The sequence below is a fragment of the Miniopterus natalensis genome, chromosome 11, assembly GCF_054644295.1.
Source record: "Miniopterus natalensis isolate mMinNat1 chromosome 11, mMinNat1.hap1, whole genome shotgun sequence".
Taxonomy (NCBI): Eukaryota; Metazoa; Chordata; class Mammalia; order Chiroptera; family Miniopteridae; genus Miniopterus; species Miniopterus natalensis.
In genome coordinates this window covers 66167196-66185371 of record NC_142091.1, presented here as the reverse complement: position 1 = coordinate 66185371, position 18176 = coordinate 66167196, and the positions used below count along the sequence as shown (strand labels likewise).

The window sequence follows — 18176 nt, the reverse complement described above, 5'->3', positions numbered from 1 at the left end:
GGGCCCCCAGACCCCATGGGCCACCCACCCTGAGGAGAAGGGCATGTCTGCCCTGTGGCAGGAAGGGACTGGCCCATGGAAGTCTGACCCAGGCCCCATGTATGCCTTGCTTCTGGGGAGCCACAGAAGTGGGACCTTCACTTACCTCGATGGCCAGCACCCCTATGGCAAGGGCTCCGGCCAGGTAGACGTAGGTTTCAAAGGCGTTGAGGATCACTGTGTAACAGCCCTGAGGAAAGGACCAGAGGTGAAGCCACAGCCCGAGGAACAGTCTGAGGTCAGGGGTCAGGAACCAGTGTTGGGACATGGGTGTGAAGCCGGGGAATTGGCATGTGGCCCCAAAGCTCAGGCAGCGCTGTTGGCATTGAGCAAGGCTTCCATCCCCAGAGGACCACCCTCCCTCCCTCCGCGCCCCTCTAAGCGCATCCTGCCTGGTGGAAAGTGTCCGAGTGCAGAGCTGTGTGTGTGTGTGGCCGTGGGAGTGACCCTCTATGTCTCCGGGGCCATTCCAAGACATCCTTCACACACACCCTCAAGGAGACAGAGCAGTAAATCCTTCTTGGGCATGAAGTTGACTTGGACATGCCTCACCCAGGGTACCTTTTCCAGCAGAGAGGACATCCCTGTGGCCCTCCTCTGCTTTGGGTGGTGCACCTGCGGCCTTAATTGCTCCTCTCCTCTCCATCTGGCCCTGGTACCCAAGACCCTTTGGCTCCCTGGACTGAACCAAGCTGACCGGGCTGGCCAGTGGAGGCCCCAGATCCTGAGACCCCTCGAGGGAGCAGGGAGGGCAGGGGGAAAGGGCAGGATGTTGCCGCCAACACTTCGCGAGTGTCCACCTGTCAGGAACTTTGCTGGAGCCTCGTGGGCTTGCTCTCATTGAGTCCTTGTCACAGCCCCTTGGGGAAGAGGGCTGCCCCCGAATTTGATGTGTGAGGGAGGGAGGGTGGGAGCAGCTGACATCTGGCTCAAGGTCACATACGGGGAGGAAGGAAAGCAGGGTTTATACTGAGAGGAGCCCAAGATCCTGCTGCTCTCTCCTCTGTCTGAAGGGAAGGGAGCTGCGCGTCAGGAAGGCTCGGTTCTCGCTCATCTAGGTCAGGGCCCTGGCTCAGGGCTCGAGCTGGTGTCTGCACCCCTGAATATTACCTCTTCCTCGGCCTCCAGGTGGCTTCACCCCACTCAGCGAGACACTGCAGGGTGCCATTTCTCCCCGCCTCAGCCCCACCAGACTGATGGTCCCCCAACCATGCTGCGGTCACCAGCATCTGTGATCCCTCTCTGCAGGGAGGGGATGTGCACCCCCAAACCTGACCACAGTTGCCCCTCCAACCTAATCTGACAAAAAGCAGTGAGGTCAGAGGTGCCATCACAAAGAATGCCCGGGTTTATCTCCAGCATGGACCTTCCCCTGAGCTCCAGCACCATGTGCCCAGCTGGGATGACCCAGAGGCTCCTCCACAGAACTTGGCTCTTGGGGCCTTGTGTAGCCTTTGACATGACGGGGGCAGGTGCAGGGGATGGTGGTGCTGAGTTTGTGAGACAAAGCTGAGGCTGGAAGGAGACTCACCAGCTGGCCAGTGTCAGGCCTCAACTCAACTGTCCCCTCCCCGGGGACTCCAAGAGGCCTGCCCTGAGTCCTCCACACGGTCCCTTCTAGCCCGCCATCTGGTTTTACTTCCTTCAGAGTAATTGTTGCCATGTGAAATGATCACTTCTGGTTTGTCTGCTGCTTGTTTATCATCTGCTTCCTCTAAACCGTGAGCCCCACAGGAGCAGGGGCCTTGTCTCCTGTCCCTTGAGGGGTCCCTTGCATCTGGAACCCTCCCATGAACTTCACATTAATGGCCTAATCCAGTGAGAGCCATGGGGCACAGCTGTCTACCCTCATTCTCCCCCTCCCTCTGGTCTCACATACACTGAGGGGTGGGGGGCTGGCCATTGTGGGACCTAGTGTCACACAGGAAGGGAAAGGGATTCTTCCCTGAACCTTGCTCCCTTGGAGCCAGGGGGTGCCCCCACATGGCAAGTGTGAGCTTCCCCCAAAATAGAATACATGACCGAGGAGGGGCCCCCACTGTGATTCTAGTTCTGGCTCCCAACCTACATTATAAGAAGCTCAAGGAGTGCTCTGCCTGGAACACTGGAAAACTCCTACTCACCCTTTAACCCCGGCAAAATGCTCACCCCTCTGGCCTGTGCTATCCCTGAGCCCTGCCCGACCTTCCCCCTTCCCCCGCTTTGGTTGGGTCTCAGGAGCTTGGCTGGAGCCTCATTAGCCTTCACGCAGTCCCATATCACGTCAACAGTCCCACGGGATCCTGGAGTGCCTTCAGACCCTCTGGGACAACACTGCCACCCACCCAGCTCTGGCCACCACTTCCCCCTGCCTGGGGAGCAGGGCCTGTACCTGCTTGTTGAGAAACAGGTCCCTTCCCAGGAGGCAGTCCTCCCTGCTCAGCAGGACCCCGTCCCGAGTCTGGGGCTCTCTCCGGCAGCAGGCCTCGGGCACCTCGTCACTATCCAAAGTCAGGAGTCGAAAAACTGATGCAAACTTGAAGTCTTCAGGCCCGTTGACCCCGCAGCAACCAAACTAGGAGGAGAGCAGAGGGAAGGGTCCGGTGGGTGGGAGCTGGCCCTGAGGGGCAGAGCTAGACAGCCCCTCTAAAGGCCACAGTGAGGAAGCGTGATGGGACGGACTTGAGACCCGGTGGGGGCTGGCTTCACCCACTCCACCTGTGGGACCTGGGAAAGATACTCCACTGCTCTGAGCTTCCAGTGTCCTCATCTGTAAAATGGGGGTGCTGGTAATAGTTCCTACCTCACCAGGCGCTTAGCACTCACTAAACAGTTGCTATGATTACTATCATTGACGACAATGACAATTGCTTGAGGATTTCAGGCAGAGATGGCAAACGGGTTTCATTCGGAGTGTGGTCCGTGATCCAGGGGCAATGGTGGCCGGGAATGCTGCGTGGGTGTGGTTCCGAGGCAGGCCTGGGTGTCGGGGGCAGTGCCCTGGTCGGTTACTGGCACGTGAGCAGAGGGGTCTCTGGAGGCCAGACATTTGCAACGCTGGGCATCATGGCTCTGAAAGCTCATAGCATCCCTGGGGGTGTGGGGGGTGTCACTCACTGTGATCATGACGGAGTTCCAGGTGGCAGAGAAGACGTCAGTGTCGTTGTTGCCCTGATAGTGCTTGGTGAGCTCCTTGGTGAAGAATTCACGGGTGAGCTGGAGGCAGAGGGAGAAGGTGGGCTCAAACCCCCCCCCGGTGGCTTGGGCTGCCCCTGCCCCTCCGTGGCCTCTCTACCTGTCAGCTTTGGGGGAAGGGAGGGAAGGCCTCAGGGCCCTGGTGCCTGGCTCCTGGCATTCTCCTAAGCTGGGGGGGGGGGTGTCCCTTAATCCCACCTCAAGGCCTGTGGCCTCTCCCATCGTGGGATCACTCACATGAAAAGTCTACACACTCCCTTTGGCAACCCTGAGGCCAGGGACACTGGGAACCTCACTCTGTCCTGCAGCTCTTCTCAAAGGGAGGCTAACAGAGTGGGGGGCTCACCCTCATGCCACCCCCTCCGCCCTGAGCTGTTCCTCAGACAGAGCTAAGCGGATGCCCTGGGTCCCAGGCCCTGAAGAGACCACGGTATGGAGCAGGTAGTCTTTGCACATCTAGTTTCCAGAGAGGTCCTTGGAAGCTACTACTTCCCCCAAAATACTCCCCAGAGGTCCAACCCCTCTCCTGCTGCTGCTTTGAGAGGGTGGAGCCCTGGGTAGTGCGCAGCAGAGGGACACCCTGTAGGCACCATTCTGCCTGCAGGCTCCTGCCTCCTCCCCTCTGGGTGACAGCTCACCTGCTCACCACCCAGAGCCAGCTTGGGTGTCCAGCCTTCTCTCCCTCCTCCCCTCCTCTCTTTGTTTCCAGGCCACCTTTGGTTGGCGCCTGGCTCTTGTAGACTCAGGAGGGAGCTAGTCCCCAGGTGATTGGAGCCCCTGGAATAAGATGGCCTGTGGGGCAAGTGGAGCGATCGATAACTGGCCAGGGCCTCAGCTGACAGTGCTCTGCCCGCTCTCCTGCCCATCACACATTCCCAGGCCCAGGGGACAGCTCCCTGATATTGCTGTGCCGTCGCCTGGCAAGGTGTGGATGGAAGGTTCCAGAGTCAGGTGTGTGACTGCACTAGATGTTTTGGAAGAGCGAGGCCCTTAAGGGCCCCCCCACGCTAACCTTGTGGGAAACCCCTCATCAGGAAGAGAGAGGCTGGCTGGGTCAGTTTGGGCTGAAAGTGGTGGGTGAGAGGATGCTGACTGTGCGTCCCTCTGAGGATGGGACAGTCTGGCCATGATGGCCCCTGATCCCTCGCTGGCAGCAGGGAGCCAGAGTGCGCGGGGCCTGGTACGTACATTTTCCCTGAAGATAAAGGCCAGGATGGCGGCGGAGAGCTCTGCCAAGAAGATGATCAGGATGAACAGGAAGAACTGCGAAGAGAAGGGCAGGCTCGTGAGTCCCGAGGGCGGGTGGCCAGGGGACCCCGCTCCCCAAAGCTCCCTTCCTAGGGGACCCCGCTCCCCAAAGCCCCCTTCCACCTGTTACAATGGACACAATATGCGAATTCTGTAAAACAGGGAACTGCACTGCCCCAAACCAGACGTTTTTCATTGTAAACATACCGACATTTCAGCTTTAGAGTCAACACGGTTGTATTGCAAATACGGAGAAAGGAAACAGACACGCCTTCCGCGCCAACGGCCCCCTTAGCAGAGGCCCTTTGTGCACCGTTCAGTCTGAACAACCGTAACTGGCAGGCCTGGGAGGCGATGCTGTGTCCCAGCTGAGGGAATCCTGGCTTCCCCCGCCCACCCGCCCCAGGGCCACCTCTCCCTGCCGCAGCCTCTCACCCCGCGGGAGGTGGTATCGATCTCCAGCTGCAGTAAGGGAGCAGGATTGAGGGAGGTGGTGTGTCTATCAAAAGTGAAAACTCAGGGGCCGGGAGTCTGAAATCTACAGGACCCGCTCTGCTCCGCTCACTGCATTTCCTGATGCTCCCCAAGCCAACCAGGAGGCCTGTCCTCTCCGGGCCCCTCCGTCGGGAAGGCCACTCCCTTCCTCACCCATCGGTCCCTTGTTTTCCAGACCAGGTTTAGCCCCAGCCGCTCTCCTGCTGAGAAGCCTTTCCTGGCCCCCCAGCATCCCAGTGCCCCATAGAGGTGTCCTCATCTTAGCTGCTGTGTCCCCACTGGATCCCTAACTTAAGATAAAAGCTGTGGCTCAGCATGCTCTCCCCAGTCCCCGGCAGCACAGCCCCTGGCTCATGGCTGTCAGATGAACGAATGAAGCCAGGAGTGGCTGACTCGCCATCACGACCTTTCTGTCCACTACGTCTAGGCCCTGGTCGTCATGGGCACTGTTTTGGGCTGAGAGCTGTTAGCAGAAGAAAGAAGAAATGGCTGTTTCCTTCATTACCTAGCACTGCTGGTGCCTGTGACAATCCCAGAGTTGTGACCCCACCTGCGACCACCAGCAGAGGACTGAATCCCCAGTGCACAGAGATAGGTCCTTAAATACCAACCCAGCCGCCTCGGCCAGCTGCCCCGAGACCTGCTCTCTTGGGTCACAGTCCCCAGAGCCACCAGGCCACACTGGATGTGCCCAGGCTAGAAGGAAGCAAAGGGTCCTGGGCTTAGTGTCAGGTCACCTTTGCCCGCCTTGCCTTGTTTCGTGTGACTTGGGACATTCAAACCCCTTCCAGCCCCAGTTTCCTCGTCAGTAAAGTGAGGGTGGAACACACGTCCAGGGTCATGTGGGAGCGATGAAGTAATGGAAGTGAAGTGTCCGTGTGTCCTAAGAGAGGCTGAGACAAGTTTGTTGTGGAGGCTCCTACAGGAGCAGGAGCCAGAGGCCAGCTCAAGTGCAGGCTGCTCCATGAGCCCCCAGCGCCGGCTCCAGGGATGCTCGGTGCTGCTTTCTTCAGACACTCCCATGGGCCCTTGTCACCGTCTTTGGTCTTTCTCCTGGATCATGTTTCTTCGGCTCAGAGGAAGTTTTCTGTCACTTTATCTCCATCCTGGGAAGGCCCCAGTCATGCCCCCTCCCTAACTTTTCAGCCTGAAGAGCGGCTGCCCCCTCAAGGTCCTGAGGTTCCTCCAAATTGCTTGGGCTACACACCACCTTTGGGGAGACCCTGGGGATGGATTCCAAAATGACCTGCTCAGGACATAGCCATGAAAACATCTCCTAGACCTGTCAGTTTTGTTTTCTTTCTTTTGAATGTCCAAATTCAAGAAGAACCCCTGGCTTCAACGGATGAGCCAGCACAAAGCGTGCATCTGTCACTCATCCCAAATTTTCATCTTTGGCCACAGGAGTCTTGCCAGGTCTAAGCTGCCAAAAGCACGGCTCTGGCCTCAAAGAGGCTGCTTCAGCATTGAGCCCAGTGTTGTCCCATGTCCCTCTTCCCCAATTCTACTTTCACAGTGGAGGAAAGCAGTGGAGAAAGGAATGACTGCTCCCAAGGTGGGCAGCTCAAGAATTTCAGAGCAAACCATTTATCTTAAATAAAGCTCCTTCCCAAGCACCACGCCACCTCGCCTCTCTGCTGAGGAGTGTGGTTCAGGACTGGCCTGTCAGCAACTCTGCTGAGCCCGGGGGGGTTGTTCCGGTGGGTCAGCCTTGCTGGGGTCGGCTGTGTAGGCTGACGTTGGGCTGAGCTTGGGGTTGGGCAGAGTTCCCAACCACAGGGGCCTGTGACAGAGGGCCTCCTGTGCCCCTGGCCGCAGCACCTGCGGTCCACTCCAACATCCCCACGGCCCCTCCCCACACAGCGGTTGGCCCTCGGGCTGAGCGATGTGTTCTCCACTTCTGTGGCCTCTTCTCCCGACAGTGATGGAGGCTCCTGGCAGGGCTCCTGGCACTTCCATTTGGCTGGTGATGGATGGTCATCCGGTTGGTTCACACAGTCTCCACAGGAGCCCCTCCCTGCCCTGTGCCGTCTTGGTGGAGTTGCTGGCAGTCCTCAGGCTGGCAAAGAGTGGCCTCAGAAACAGTCTCCTTCCTCAGTGGTGTGATTCAGCTGGCTCTCACTATCGATCGTCATGGCTTAGACAGTTATAAACTATGGATGAGCCCGAGCCCGAGCCCCAGCCTCACGCACTCCTGGTGCCCATCACTCTGGAAGCATGTGTGCTGTCCAGGATGACTCAGCACAGCTTCAGCGAGACGATGCAGGTGGAGCCCTGTGTACAAGGCTGATGCAATGTAAAAGCTGCTCAGGTATGGTGGCTCTGGACCAAGAGGAAGCATAGCCTTCCTGAAGACAAGTGCTGGCACGGGTGATCTCCGGAAAAATAACGACAGCGCCCGTCTACTGAGCACTTTTACCTGGGCACTGGGGATCTCATATGGATCATTTCACTGAACCCTTTCGGCAGCCTGGAGAAGCCACTGCTGTTATCAACTTCCCCATTTTACTGATGGGGGAATTGGGATCCTGAGAGGGGTGGCAGGACATAGCAGGCAGGCGGTACACATGGGATAGACATGGGAACTCTGATTCCAGAACACGGCCCCTTGACACCAAGTTATCCTGGAACCCATAAGAACCTCCAGGTCTTAAGACTTTGCAGTGGCCTGCAGGGTCCCTTGTGGACCAACACTAGTCCCTTTAGTTCCCCATTTATCAAGTGTTTACATGTGCCAGGAACAAAGCAAAACAAGATATGGGAAGGAGGTATTATTTTTATTTTGTGTAGAAGGAACTGGAGTTTCAGAGAGGTTAAGTAACCAGCCCCAGGTCACACAACCAGGAAGTGGCAGAGCAGGGATCAGAGCCACGCTGTTACCACATCTCTGACACAGCCTTCTCTCTGTCCCTTCATTCCAGGGCTGTTTATTGAGCACCTATTCTGTGCCAGGCACTGGGCTAGTTACTGGCAAAAAATGCACACAAGACAGATAGAGTCCCATCCTTATGGAGTTTACATTCAGCCAAGTTTCATAATTCAAGAAACGAAATTCATGAGATGAAATTAAAGAATGAACCTGGTAAGTCACTGACAGGGAAGTGGGCCTCCCCAGAGGAAGGGGGCCTGCAGACCTGCCTGCCATTGCTCTCACCTAGAGCAGGGGTTCCCCAAGCATAGGACCCATGGGGTGACCTGAGTATGTGTCACCTGAAGGAAAATGCAGGGCTGTGGTGCCAACATCATAACAATTCCACTTCTGCCAGCTCACTTTCTCCAGCCTGAAATTATTTCCTCCTGCTTAACAGGGTTACCACTGGTCATTTGGAGGGGATCCCCCTGGGCTCAGCCACAGGGCTTGTCCAGATACTTCCTGGGGCTCCCCCTAATCGGGGCCTTTCCCAGGGTTTGTTCACCTTGGGTTCATCTAACCTCAATCCATCTGCGCATGGACACATTTGCCAGTAATTCCTGAGCATCAGATTGACAACACTTTGCATAGGATGGGAAAATTAACAAAGGGGTGGAAACTGCTATTTTGCCTACTGGTGAGCATTTCCAGACTCTTCTAACCCATCTGCCTACAGGCATGTCTGCTTTCAGTTCTCATTTCTAATAAATATTTACCAAATTTATGTACTTCATGTGCCATTCAGCTCATTTATCTCTTTTAAACATATCTCTTTTTGCTGTTCTCTTTTCCAATTTAGCATGCCTTTGTTACAAAATGTTTTTAAAAATTTGAGTCAAATAAATGGGCCAAAAAAAATTCCTTGAACTACTCAGAGATAAGCAGCCAGGAGAAAGGGATGCCACAAAGTGTCAATTACAGGCTGAAATTGACCTATTTTGTGTGAAAATGCTGTAAAGCTGACCAACAGGGGTGTTTGAAAAATGGATCTTTAGAAAAATGGATCATTAGGTGATGTGGTCATTGTGCTCACTGTCCCTGGGCTAAGGGTTGCCAGGACCCCGTGGGTTCTATCCTCAGACCAGGGGGAGGGAGTTCTCAGCTAACTCCCATCCTCAGGTCCCCCTTTTCTGTAGGCCTTTGAGTCTGGGTTCCGGAGGAGGCTAAAGTGCTCCTTCTTGGTCCCTCTCAAGACAAGTCTTCCCTCCCTCCCAGCAGGCCGAGGGAGCGGTCTCAGACTTCCCTAAGGACCCCAGCATCTACCAGGGGTGAGACATGGTGTCCCTCTTCAGCTGCGTCCCCCGCACAGCCAGGTCCAGGTTAGAAGAGGAAGTCCTTATTTTTTAGGTCATGAGTCTTTTTTAAAACCTTCCAGAAGCTGTGGTTTCTCTCCCCAGAGCATGCATGTGCACACAATACACACATATACATACACAACGCACATGTGCAAGCACATGCACGTAGGCCCTGATATAATATTTTACACATAATTTCAGGTGAATTTTGAACCACTTGAGTCTATGCCAGGGTAGGAGACCCTCGACCAGCCCTGGTCTGAGAGATAAGAGACCTGGGTCCAAAGGTCCCCTGCCTTTGACCTGCACAGTGACCTCAAGTTTCTGTGTGCTGGGCATCAGAAAGGGGAGGGGAGAAGAGGGGGTGGGAGGGGGAAGAGAGGAGAAGGGAGCATTCAAGAGAGGGGTGAGGAAAGGCAGCAGGAATAGAAACGAAGAGAAGGGCAGAGACAGAGAGATAGACAGAGAGACAGAGGCAGAGAAAGAGCGAGCAAAGAAAGGGGGCAGCGGAGAGATGAGACTGAGAGAGACAAAAGGGGGGGGAAGTAGCAAAAGAGGGGGGTGGGAAGGGGTTACTTTGAGGTTTGGTGGGTTGAACCCAGCCGGGCCAGGACTTAATTCTCTCTCGGGGTCTTAGGGTGAACCTCATCCTGGGTCTCGGTCTCCTAAGCACTGAGAGAGGGATGTCCTTGTGTAGCTGGCAGGCTCAGAGGGAGCCACTTAGCTCGCCGCCTCCCCAGCCCAGAGCCCCAGCCTGGCTTCCCATCTTGACTTCAGAGATGAGCCCATTAACAATGGATGAGCCCTGGGGGCCGAGGTGTGGGGGGACTGGAGGGGCCGTTCAGTGTGTCCTGGGACCCATACCCAGCTCCCTTTAAAGTCCTCTGGGGCTACCCAAGCCCAGATTTCCCCTGCACCGTCTGACACTGCAGAGAACTTCCACCAGGGGGCACCCTCAGGCTTCTTTGTTTCTCTGCCGATGAAAAAAGTTTGCAGCGTGTATGTGGCTTAAGGCCAAAGGGACCCAAGGTTCCAGTGTCACACATTTCACAGCTGATTTCACTTTCTCTCTGCGACGTGGGACATCTCACTGTGTCACGAGTAGGGGTCGTACAGTGTGTCCTAATCTGAGGAGGAGGCACTGTGCCAGATCTCTGCCTCCCAGAGCGCTGGATGCTGGCTCATGGTCAGGAGCAGACAGAAGACTTGCAATGAAATCCTCCCGATGACCAGCCAGAGCCTCCTATTGCTTTACTCCCACCCGCTCACTCACCCATCCACACACACACACACACACACACACACACACACACACACCTCTAAGCAGGGCTGCTTTTAAATTAACCTATAGCAGGGGAAGAAGAGCCATCTTCCAAGGCCAGGAAGGTAAGTGGAAGCCCAGAGGACTGCAGCTTATGGGATACAACAGACCAGAGAAACAGAACATCTACCCTTGGTCTCCTTTGGCTCCCACCTACAGCTGAGCTGGTCGGCTCCTTGCTTAATAAGCAGACACTGAGGCTCGGCGAGGTTAAGAAACTAGACAAGAGTCATATCATTAGTTAGGGGACAGAGCAGGGCGCACAGTCAAACTAGGTCTGCCTGCTGCCCAGCCCATCCTTATGGGCTCAACACCTCCCCGTCCATGAGTGAGGGGAGAGCCACTCTTGGCCCCTGGTGCACCTTCAGCACCTAGTAAACTATGTGGCCCATAGTAGCCATACAAGAACTATTTAATGAATAAAAAACCTTCAGAGATCATATGTCTATTTTAGAACTAGAAAGGCGAATGATTTATCCAACAGCAATCTTCTCTCTTTTACCAGGGAAGGAATAAAATATTTGAGTTCTTAAAAGCAAGCAAGTAGGTAAGCACCGAGGTCAATGTTCTCAGTTGGCCATGCCACAGAGAAGCCTGGCTGTTCAGACCTGGAGGCCAAGGCCACTCCCCACCTGGGGGCAGCTTGCCCACAGGGCAGGCGGGCCTGGCGCAGGGAGCCGACTCCAGAAGCTGGGGCTGCGCGTACAAATGGGCAAGGCTGGGGGCCCTCCCACCCAGGAGCACAGCCCACCCGGCTCAGACGCAGGGTGAGCGCCCTGCAGCAGGCAGGGGCCTCCACGTCCCGCCGCGCCTGGGGCACCCGTGGGGGGGTGAGTGGGTGGGGGGCGGCAGTACTCACGAACAGCAGCAGACACTTGTTCTCCCGGACGGCCCCGCAGCAGCCCAGGAAGCCGAGCAGAAAAAGGAGGCCCCCCATGGCCAGGAGGATGTAGGCGCCCGTGATGAGCAAGGGGTTGGCAGCCACGATCTCGCGGAAGCCCGTGGGGTCCACCATCACCCAGATGCCGATGCCCAGGAGACAGGCCCCACCCAGCTGCTCGCAGGTCCATGGGTGGGGGGGGAGAGAAACAGGCAGAAACGGAGGTTAGACATCAGATACTCCATACACATTCCGCAGCCAGGTCCCGGGCGGAGGCAGTGAGCCCTGGCGAGCCAGGCAGGACCTCCATCTGCTGCGGGAGCCCGTGTCCCAGCACCGCTTGTCGCTGCTTCGAGTCTTCCTACTACTGTGTGTGACCTTAAGAGCAGCACACATCATCTAACCCAGTCTCTGCCCCAGGTCCCACCTCGGCCTGCTGAGAACCATGTCATGTGGAGTTTATTTGCCATTTTAAAATTTTTCTTAAATGTCAGAGCTGTAGGATGGTGAAGTCATCTAGTCCACCCCTTGGATTCCACACTGAGCCCTAGAGGGGGCTGACGACTTGCTGAAAGTCACACAGCAATTTCGAGGCAGAACCCTGGCCTCCCTGACTCCAGCCCCAAGGACACTCACCAAACTCCAAGAACATTGACACCTGCACTGTGCCTGCATCCTGCCAGGGACAGGAAAATGCAGACAAAATCCATCCTCTCTGTTCCCAACGGGAGCTCTCAGTCAGGTTGGGCTCCCCACTCCCAAATGTGCACCTCAAAAGCCTTCGTGTGTATGTCTTCACCTGCATGGCCCATCTCTCCATGCCTTACTCATCTTTGGAGAGAGGCATCATAGACCAGAGAAAGAGCTGTGGTACTACTTAGCTGTGTGACCTTGGGTAAGTGGCTTAACCTCTCTGAACTTCAGCTTCCTCCTGGTTAAAAAAAGATACCAATTCCCACCTCTCAAGGTGGCCCTGAGGAAGAAGGGCAGAATGGATGTGAATGTTCTTAGCAGGTCTCAATAAATATCCATTCTATTTGTCCTGGGCACAGATGAGTATTGGAAGCAGATCAGTTGCAGAAGAGCCAGTTTGGCATCATTGGCTTTGGAAGGCTGTAAAGTGTTTGAAATCCCTGTGTGGTGAGAGGACCTGAGGAATGACAGATGGTGGCTAAGAGCAAACTGCTGAGCTCTGGCTTGGCTAAGAGGGGTCTGCAAGCTGCAGGGAAGAGCTGCACAGTTTGGGGTAAGAGATGATATTTTAGGTACAACTGGAGCAGGGGTAGGGTGGAGAGACTGGAGGGATCTGGCAGTGGGAGAGAGAAAGGGGAAACCAACAGCGACAGTCAATGACAGAGGCTACAATTTTGCCCTCTGTCACTGGTTTCCCGACCAGACTCCAGTACAACCTGTGTCCCTCCTCATGACTGGTGGAGGTTTGGGGTTTGATAACTGCGTGCTGAGGTCTGTTGCAAAGAGGGCTTGAGTACAGACTGAGCTGCCCAGGTGAACCAGCACCACCACTGGGACTTACCTGAGGTCACCCAGCTTGGAAGTTGGGTCTAGAATTCAAGTCTGTCAGGCTCCCTGTTCTTCAGAATTATGGGGGAGGGGAGGGAATCCAAGACAGTTGCTGGACCATCCTGGGTCTGTGCAAAATGTCTCTCCTAGGACAGTGGGCTCTTTGGAGTGGGGCGGGCACTGCTGGGGACCTCCCATCAGGAAATCCTGGCTGGGCAGGTAGATCTGCTTCTTACATCAGCCCACTGTGACTATTTCTAAGCAGCAGTCAGTTCTGCCCACTCAGTATTGGCTAGGGAGACCCTAGGCATGTTCCAGGAATACTTACAAATATGAAGAAATTGAAAACAAACATCAGATACTTCATGCAGCTCAGACAGTCGCCTTCCATGATGCTCCACCTACAAAACAGCAAGGGTCCTCAGTCCTCCCACTGGGGGACCCCACCCAGAAAAAACCCTGCTCCCCAATCTCCCACATGGGGTGGGGGTCCCAGAGGCCAGCCTGCCCTTGCAGTGGGAGGGGGAAGAGGGAAGCTGGTAACACTTCCTCCCCCAAGGAAGGCACTTTGTCCTGTGGGGCCAGAGTTAGGAGTGAGAACTTGGGAGCCAGCATGCCTGAGGTTCAAGCTCATGTCTATCATTGCTGTGTGGCCTTGGGCAAATTAATCTACATCTCTGAATCTTGCCCTCTCCAACTTGAAAATGGAAGTTAAAAACAGAAGCTTCCTCCCAAGCACTGCTGAGGATGAACTGAAATAATGCAGTAACATGCTTAGCGTGACACCCAGCACGTGGCTAGGACTCAGTGATGCTACATGACGATATTACTTGACTGCTAAGGTGAATCTTCCATTTGGTAGATCAGCAACTGAGGCTCAGAGCCTTGAGAGACTTGCCAAGGTCATTGGTCAGGATAAGAACCCAGGCCTGAGAAGCTTCCCACCACCGTACACTCCCTCCAGCCTGAAGGATTGCCCATCGAGGAGGGGTGTTGCAGGGAAAATAGGCAAGGGCACCTAGGTGGGGGGCCCAAGATCTGCTCCTGGGGCCAGACCCTCCCCATGCCCTGACTACTTCCAGCATGCCACCTCCAGCATTCCACCTCCTCCAGGAGCCCTCCCTGTCCCTACCTGAAAACATGCCCATGGTAGTGAGTCACCGAATACAATTTTATTCAGCCAACATCTACTGTACATCAACTGGAAGCCAGGCCCTGGGGCCTGAAGCCAGTGAGATGCAGCCCTTCCCCGTCCCCAGTAGAAACAGAAAGCATCTGCTACCACAAGTTAGACCTCAAGGTGCACAAGACATGTTCATATTCACTATTGTGTTTTCACCCTTTCTTCATAACAGCCCTGGAGAGAAGATGGGTGGGACCAGGAGCACCTACCCTTGCCTGTGTTCCGGCCCCATCGTCCTGGTGGTCACTGGGAGGGCTGAGATTCAGTGGGAACCTAGGGGCACGGCTGGCCTGCTGTCTGGCCAGCATCTCTTCTGATTGGCCCATGCTAGTGCCTACCAGGTGTTAAACACCATCATCCCCAAGCCCAGGCTCTTCCTCTGTCAGGCTCACGCTTGGATGGGGCTTTGGAGGACAGAAGGTTGGCCCCTGTGAGATGCTGAGAAGTCTACAGGAGGCCAGGCTCTGGAGTTCCTCCCCTCTGCCCACCCAGGCAAAGCTGCTCTCCAGGGTAGGATCCAGTTTTCAGTGGGCTCTAGCAATTTAGCAATTAAGGGGCATAATAAATATGGCAGCTCATAAATGGGCTACCTGTATTTATTATGTCCCACATTCACTACAGATTACATTGAATGGGCGGCTTGTGGAGTGCTGGACTCCCAGACAAATGCAATAAAAGGACACGTCTACTGGGAAGAGCCTCCAACAACCTTGAAAGTGAGGCAGGTAGAAAAAACAGATTATGTGAGCTAGAAGGTGGATGGAGATCTGGGGACCTGGGTTCCAGCTCCAGGCAGAAAGAGGGCTTTGTGCCTGACAGTGGATCATCTCAGATCTGGCAGGCTTAGCTGGTGGCCTGGGGTCAGTTCCCAAACTACATGCAACTGAGTTTCCTTGTCTTTAAAATTAGTAAAAATAGTGCCTTCCTGATAATGCATGGGAAGTACCCAGCACAGGGCTTGGCACATAATAGCTAATAACAGCAATAGCTGATAACAGCTGGCCGACTTTGAGTTCTTACTCTGTGTGAAGAAACATGCACAATCTCCTTCTTTATAAAGCTCCAGGATACAGGTAATATCATCTCCATTTTTCAGGTGAGAGGATTGAGGCTCTGAGAGGTGGAATCACTTATCTGAGATCACACAGCATGGGAGAGCCTAAGCTAGGATTTGAACCCGGGTCTGTCTTAATCTGGAGCCACAACTCTTAATCACCATTTTCAGTAAATGCTAATTCCTTCCTCATTCATCTGTCCTCCAAAATTCAGGCCTGTCTCCACACCTCCTATGCCAATTTATTTCCCACTGTCCAGGGGAAACAGCCCCCTGGGCCATTCATTATCTGTAGCCAGTCTGGTCAAAAGACCCAGGCCTGCCTGCCCAACTCCCACAAGGGTCTTCTAATCATGGGGACACACCTCTACAGCCAACTGGCCAAACAAGAGTGACAGACACATGGAATCTCCAATCCCTACCTGGGCCTGGCTCTCAGCTCCACCCACCCACAGAGCCTTTTGGAATTAGCATCACCACACAGTCCCCTAATTTACCTCTAAGGAGAGTGGGAACATGCCCTCACTATTGGCCAGGCAAGTGTCTTGGGTTTTAGAGCAAGTAAACCCCCCCAGGGTGGGGGACCCTGTTTCTCAGGTTCTTCAGAAGCTCTGGCCACCACGTATGTATGACTATGCACTATAAAAACTAAGGAGAAACGTTAACGTACACTTAACAAATGACTGAAAAGGCAGAGCTGTTTGGTAGATAAAATCCTTTAAGTCTTGGGGCTCAGAGGGACGAAAGGCAGGAGTCAGCATCACAGGTGAATGTGACTTTGTGTGAATTCAACTCCCCACGTGCACCTGGAACACGTGTAGGAGAGCAGTTTAGGTGCTGCGCTCAGAGGCTTCTGCCCTGGAGCCCTGGACCTGCTGCTGTGGATCTCACGTGTCAAAGCTCCTGTGTCCCGCACCTGGCCAAGTGAGGGTTCCGGGCTTACAGATGGGTGTCCCCACCACCTCCAGATGCAACCAATTGTTGCTTATATAACAAAGGCAGGCGTTTGACAGCTTTAAGGGGATTTAAGGGAGGCTTTTATTTGACACTGCTGCTTGTATAAGTGTTGATTTCTTGTATAACTTATGTCATCAGTATTTCAATAAAAGAAGTTCTTGGTCATAAAAAGTCAGGGCAGCACTGATCTGGCCCAACACCGTTACTTTGGAAATGAGAAAACTGAGGCTGAGGAAGGGAAAGGGTTTGGCCAAGTTGCAAAACCAATTAGTGAGGGATCTGAAACTGGAGCCCTGTTTCCTAAAGCCCAGGCCAGTGCCCGTGGACACACTACAGACTTGTTTCACTTATTTTCTCTGGTAGCACCCTTCTTCCTCTGTTAGAATGTATGCTTCACAAAGGCATGGACTGTTCTGTTTACTGCCATGGTCCTAGTATCTAGAGCAGCACATGCACATGGTGGGTCCCCAATGAATATGTCTGAATGAATGAATGAATGAATGAATGAATGCATGGTGGGAAAAGAAAATAGAAATAGAGGACAACAGAGTCAGCAAATCAGAGAAACAGACAAAGACAAATTAGAAAGAGACAAAGATGGAGAAAGACAGGGAAAGAGAGCGAGCGAGAAGTGATACAGGAAGAGACAAAGAGTTGAGGGCGAGAGGCAACAGGGTCAGGGGGTGGGGCAGAGGGACACAGAGTGAGGGGGAGGCAATTGCTGACTTGTCACCTGGGCAGTTCTTTAGGCGTCAGCAAGAGGACGTCTCCTGGCCCAAGGGGCTGCTGTGTATTCCTTTTATTGGCCCAGCTTGTCCTGTAAGAGAAAATATTCAATTACTATAGGAAGTCATTAAGGAGCAGTCACGTTCAAGAAGCAGTTTATGAAAACCTGCCCCCCGGACATACACTCAGGGCAAGTGCCTCGCTAATCTGGGCCCATTAGGGCTAATGAAAAGCCCTCAGCACCTGGGCCCCTCCAGCTGAGGAGGCCTGCATGGGACGCCCACCTTCTGCCCAGATGGCAGCTCTAGGTGCCCTTGCTGGGGCCATGTGGGGAACCACATCTTCAAAGGACCTGCAGTTTCTCGCATGGCTTCATCTAAGCTACACGCTGCATGTGGCTGAGGAGCTGAGAAGAGACAAGGGGCATGGGTGGTCCATCCACCTGGATACCACATAGATGCCATCTGGGCATCTGCAGTGATGCCCCAGCAGAGAATGCCAGCAGGGCCCTATTCATCAAACACCCTCCCCAGGAACTATCTCCCAAGAGAGAGAAATCTGCTGTTGAAAAGGTTTCCTTAGCTTTGCATAAGGATTTGCCAGAAGGATCCTTTTAGAGCAGGGGTGGGGAACTTTTTTTCTGCCAAGGGCCATTTGAATATTTATAACATAATTTGTGGGCCATACAAAATTATCAACTTAAAAATTAGCTATGAAAAAAGCTCCTAGATTTATTGAATTTCGAGTCCTGCCTGCAGTTGCCTTGGCAGGGCCAGAGCAAATGATTTCGTGGGCTGTATACGGCCTGTGGGCCAGATGTTCCCCAGCCCTGGTTTAGAGAGTTAGCTCCCAGCAGTGGAAATGAAGGTTTGGTTTCGGCAGTCAAACGGGCCCAGGTGGAAAGTCCTGTTCTACCACACTCTTGGGGAAGTCCACAGCCAGGTCCCGCCCAAACACTAGGCCAGAGGACAAGTTCCAGGGAAAATCTGAGGCCTGGGGGAGCTTGGGCTGCGGTGAGCATCCCCATGGGAAGGACCGGGAGGATTTCTGGATCTCAGGTGCCAGTTCAGATTCCTTCTTCCCATTCATGCCCATCCATGCTCTCTCCATCCCCGCTGCTTCTGCAGGGTCTGGGCAGGACCTGCCTGGGCCAGCTCTCTGATGAGACCTTTAGAAAGTCACTGAGTTGCTGGGTTCTCCTCTGAAAACTGTGATTCTCAGTTTTGAAGCCAAAGGTGGTTGTAGAAACTCATGATATGAAACATAAAATGAAATGCTATAATATGAAAACACGTAGAAACCTGTAAAGCACAGTGGCCATGGGCAGCTATTATTACCAGCATCTTCAGCAGTTGGAAATAAGTGGATGCTC

The 18176-nt window shown here is 54.1% G+C and overlaps 1 protein-coding gene across 2 annotated transcripts in view; it reads right to left on the bottom strand.

Moving 5' to 3' along the window:
- The window catches only part of TSPAN18 (tetraspanin 18), a 149465-nt gene that overhangs the window by 2912 nt on the left and 128377 nt on the right, over window positions 1-18176 (bottom strand). For both annotated transcript variants that reach the window (XM_087821822.1, XM_087821821.1), the window contains 7 exons: window positions 16812-16895; window positions 13213-13285; window positions 11343-11537; window positions 4402-4476; window positions 3136-3234; window positions 2411-2593; window positions 146-229 (listed from right to left, as the gene is read on the bottom strand). In XM_087821822.1, coding sequence (XP_087677948.1) covers window positions 146-229; window positions 2411-2593; window positions 3136-3234; window positions 4402-4476; window positions 11343-11537; window positions 13213-13275 — 699 coding nt within the window. In that variant the 5' untranslated portion in view covers window positions 13276-13285; window positions 16812-16895. The remainder of the gene's footprint in view (window positions 1-145; window positions 230-2410; window positions 2594-3135; window positions 3235-4401; window positions 4477-11342; window positions 11538-13212; window positions 13286-16811; window positions 16896-18176) is intronic.